This window comes from Oratosquilla oratoria, chromosome 29 (assembly GCF_046742065.1).
Source record: "Oratosquilla oratoria isolate Oo_2021 chromosome 29, ASM4674206v1, whole genome shotgun sequence".
NCBI lineage: Eukaryota > Metazoa > Arthropoda > Malacostraca > Stomatopoda > Squillidae > Oratosquilla > Oratosquilla oratoria.
Genome location: NC_134805.1, coordinates 31,337,791 through 31,342,790, shown reverse-complemented (window position 1 = coordinate 31,342,790; position 5,000 = coordinate 31,337,791). Strand labels below are relative to the sequence as shown.

Genomic DNA, 5,000 nt, shown 5'->3' with positions numbered 1-5,000 from the left:
TTTTTAACGATTCCGATACTCTTCCCGATACTGCTCCAAACTTTCGATTCCAATACGAGTCCAATTCCGATACCTGCATTGATTATATATTATTCATGGTTATCTTCAGGCACTGATTTTTAAACAACTACTTTATAAACAAACTACATTTATTCATTATTTACCGGAATCGGAAATTTAGAACAGTATCAGGGCTCGTATCGGAATCGTTATTTTTTTTTGTATCGTCCCATCACTAATTTGTACTATTGAAACAGTTTTATGTATTTAGTCTAATTTTTCCTGCAGTAATGCTCATCTATAACAATGTTTCTTTAAATGTCGTGAAACAACAGGGATGTATATTAATGTATGTTAGACAGATAAGTGGTAGGGTGGTGAGGTAAACACAGGGAACTATTGGAATTGTATTAGTAATAAAACACCAACAGTTCCCTGTGTTTGCTTCACCACAGGGATACATATCATTGTCGAGGTGTTGCCAGTGGTATAACGGAAGATGACAATACAGGAGTAAGATGGCAATAGCCTCCTCCTACTTACCGTCAGCTCCATCTCCTCATTCTCCTTCTTGACGAAGAAAGGCCACCACCCTTTGATTCTGCGCTGCTTGAAGATGTTGACCATGGGCACGGAACCATCCGTCTTCAGCATGTTGAGGCTACACAGCTTCGAGCTCTTGGCGCCGCGGGGGAACCGGTTCAGATCGAGCGTGATGGCCCCGAGGAAGTCGTCGGCGCTGAAGTGGTCCGCATCCCACACCTAAGGAAATGGAGCGTGATTTCTCACTGTTGTTTCTAAGGGAAAGAAGAGGGTGGAGGGGAGTGGAGTGTCATAGGGATGGAATGGGTGGGAGTGGTTTTTATACCATTGTTTTTTGGCTACTTCTTTTATAAAGGGGGAAAAAGTCTTTGGTATATGTGTGTATGTATGTTTCTAAGGGTTGAAGGAAATGGATAGGAGTTCGAGCCAGAAGGGGCATAGATAGGACCGAGGTTGCCAGTTTTCCTCCATGTGATCTGGTTGCCAGTGTAAAGGTACATTTTGCTCGGTGCGATTATTAGTCTGCCACAGACAATGGCGGGAGACGCACATCACATTTGGGTAAACACGTTGGAAGGTTCTGTTAAAATGACCAGCCTCGAACTTTGCAGCTCGAAGCAAAACAGCCTCATTCAAAAAATAAAACATTAGTGCTCTAGACAATCGTTTGACGATCACCATTGAACCATGAACGATCATCGTTGAGCGATAATCGTACTAAGCAAGAAAAGATGGTGCAGACACTACGAGAAAGATGTACTCATGGGCTCACACGGATTTCAGAATCACAAGGTGGTGATTGCGTTTATACACTGATTTAAAGATAAATGGACGAAAAACAAAGGGAGTGGACCAGATAGTAGGACAACTTAATGTCAACAGGTAGTCTATAGATTTTAGGACAACCAACTGAATGCTTCAAGTTTCGAAAGCTTAGGTAGTTCGCACACCAACGCAACCAGTTGCATGAAACCAGTTGCTTATGACGCCGCAACCAGTTGCTTTCAGTCGCCTTGATGTGAGGGGTTCTAAAGAGACTAATGTGTCAGTCGCAATGCAACTAGTTGCGGCGTCTTAAGCAACTGGTTTCATGCAACTGGTTGCGTTTGTGTGCGAGCTGCCTTAAGGGCGTTTTTCTATGTGAAAGTGTACAGTTGTCTCTACTTCTAAATGCTACAGTGTCTTATGTCTTTAGGTAGATGTAGGAGGCGTATGTCTTGGGGTTGTTGATTTACGACGTACATGCGTCCCTTACGACCTTGTAAACATACGAGTATCATAAATGTTCGACACAAAGAAATATGTTCTCTATTGTTTCACAAAACACACCAGTCATTATAGTTACATTTAGAACTATGGTACATACATACATATACCAAAGGCATTTTTCCCCATTATAAAGGAGGTAGCCAAAAAAAAACAAAGGCATAAAAACCACTCCCACCCATTCCATCCCTATTACACTCCACTCCCCTCCACCCTCCTCCCTCCCTCTTATCTTAGCACCTCCTGGATGACGGGTCATCCCCGCATCTCGCCCACTGCCCTGGGTCAGAAACAGTGTCACAAGATACAGCACATACACAGCACATGTACACATGTACAACTGCACATGTACACACGATATTACATATCTTATACTCTTCCACTCTTCCAGGTTAAGTGTTTCTACGTCACCTGAAGTTCCAGTCGCGCTGGAATCTTGCACTCCGTCTCGTCCCACGAGAAAAGCGACTCTTTTCGACTGATGACGATCTTCTCTTCGGCCACCAGGTACTCGAAGGGGAACACGAAGCGCCAGTTGAAGTTGCCTTCGCCCGTCAAAGAGCGGTAGTGGATGTCGGTACATTGTGTGTCCTCAGGTCCCTTGAGCCAGCTGCCCGTAAAGTCGAAAATCATATGAGAATTTGCGTAAAAACAGCCTTATTGACATTGGTACTGCTATTGCTATGGTGGCTATAACTATGATGATAGGTAATAATGATAAGGATGATAATAACGATTGTTATTGTTGTTGTTATTATTGATATTAGCATCACCATTATTATTATTATTATTATTATTATTATTATTATTATTATTATTATTATTATTATTATTATTATTATTATTATTATTATTATTATTATTATTATTATTATTATTATTATTATTATTATTATTATCATTATTATTATTATCATTATTATTATTATTATTATTATTATTATTATTATTACTATTATTATTATTATTATCATTACTATTATTGTTATTATTGTTATTATTACTATCATTATTATTATTATCATGATTATTATTATTATTATTATCATTATCAACAGTTATTATTATAATTAACGGTTATTGTTATCATTAATATTAATGATAATTAGAATACTTCTGTTTTATTGACATTATTACAGCTATTGCTATAGTTGATATAACTATGGTGATAGGTAATAATGATAAGGATAATAATAACGATGATCAGTGTTGTTGTTATTATTGATATTAGCAGCACCATTATTATTATTATTATTATTATTATTACTATTATTATTATTATTATTATTATTATTATTATTATTATTATTATTATTATTATTATTATTATTATTATTATTATTATTATTATTATTATTATTATTATTATTATTGTTGTTATTATTATTATTATTATTGTTATTACTATCATTATTATTATTATTATTATTATTATTATCATTATTATTATTATTATCATTATCATTATTATTATCATCATCATCATCATCATAAATCATCATCATTATTATTATTATTACTGTTATTATTATCATTATTATTATCATTATTATTATTATTATTATTATTATTATTATTATTATTATTATTATTATTATTATTATTATTATTATTATCATTATCGTTATTATTATTATTTATTATCATTATTATCATTATCATGATTATTATTATTATTATTATCATTATCAACAGTTATTATTATAATTAACGGTTATTGTTATCATTAATATTAATGATAATTAGAATACTTCTGTTTTATATTGTTGTTATTATTACTATTACTATTCTTTTTATTTATTCATTTATTTATTTATTTATTTATTTATTTGTTTGTTTATTCTATCGATTTGTAATTTTTCATTTCTTAGTTACAAGTCATCAACCTTTCCGTTGATAGATCTGTCTTCATCAAAAGGTCTTCAACGGAAAAGTGGAGACCCGATGATGGACGAAATTAACTTTGACATTTTTTTTTTTAGCGATGCATCTTAGATGATCGTTATATAAAGTGTACATTCCTAAAATTTCGTCGACGTAGTACACGTGTCACTTGGAGGAAACAGAATTAGAAAGAAAAAATCAAAATCAAGTCGAAATGTCACAAAGGGAAAAAATTGTGTCATTTCAGAACGAGCGAGAAAAGGTCTCGTTCTTGAATTTTTTTTCTCGCAAAAAGAGTCGAAGTGTGGATCGCGAAAAAAAAGACCTTGTGGGGGGTGGGGGAGAGAGACTGGGAGAAGTACAATTGTACTTCATAACCAGCGATTCTATCCTTGGGGATAATGTTACATCGAAGAAGTGACGTCATAGAGGTGGTTAAGGAGAAATTTAAGGAGGGTAGTAGGAAGAGGACATAGGAGAAATTTATTTGATTTGATCTATTTCTTGAGTGGGGGAGATATAAAAGGAGATATAGATTGCAGAATATCGCTTCACGTCTTTGGAAATATCAACAGGAAGAAGTATCAACATTCATTGGGAGTCCTACGCCACAAAAATACAACATCCACATAAGCTTAAAAAACGAACTAAAAAGACGCTTATGGAAAAAAAACAAAAAAAAAACGAGCGCATATACACATGCATCTATATCGAAGTTCATATCTGCATGATGAAACTATAAGTATTTGTACTGTTCATTTGACTTCCAAGGACCACGAAAGAAATGATATTCGATCCAACATAATTAGTACAACCAATCGCATATATTTCATACTGCTAGAGTGTTCAGCCATTTGAAGGTTGTGGGTAGCCATTTTTTGCGAATATAGAAAGTATAAGAACGATAAACGCCCGGAGGCTGAAAGCAGAAATAAGGTGATGAAAATTGACAGAGACGACAAGCACATAACTATAACCTAAAGTAAAGTAAGTAACAAGGTCAGCATGCTTATGGTTGGAAGATTAATTTATTTAATTAAAAGTTAAATTGCGCATGACACTACGATGTTTTGAACTGGCAACTACTGGTATGGTAATCAAAATATACAGAATATTTGCGACGACATGCACGGAATTGGTCGTTGCATGCATGACTTACGAGGCCCTTGTTTTATTTTTTATTTTCAAAATTATATATCTATATTCACTTGGCAGTGTACCAGTTTTGTTACTTTCTTATATACATTAGAATAATTATGGGAGATAACATAGGATCACTGAAAATATCATCCAGGTAATCTTGACGG

The 5,000-nt window shown here is 34.1% G+C and overlaps 1 protein-coding gene across 2 annotated transcripts in view; it reads right to left on the bottom strand.

The window, feature by feature from the left end:
- The window catches only part of LOC143040696 (otoferlin-like), a 373,948-nt gene that overhangs the window by 1,383 nt on the left and 367,565 nt on the right, over positions 1–5,000 (bottom strand). For both annotated transcript variants that reach the window (XM_076212016.1, XM_076212017.1), the window contains exons 33-34: positions 2,221–2,419; positions 544–762 (exon numbers count right to left, since the gene is read on the bottom strand). In XM_076212016.1, the coding sequence (XP_076068131.1) occupies positions 544–762; positions 2,221–2,419 (418 nt within the window). The remainder of the gene's footprint in view (positions 1–543; positions 763–2,220; positions 2,420–5,000) is intronic.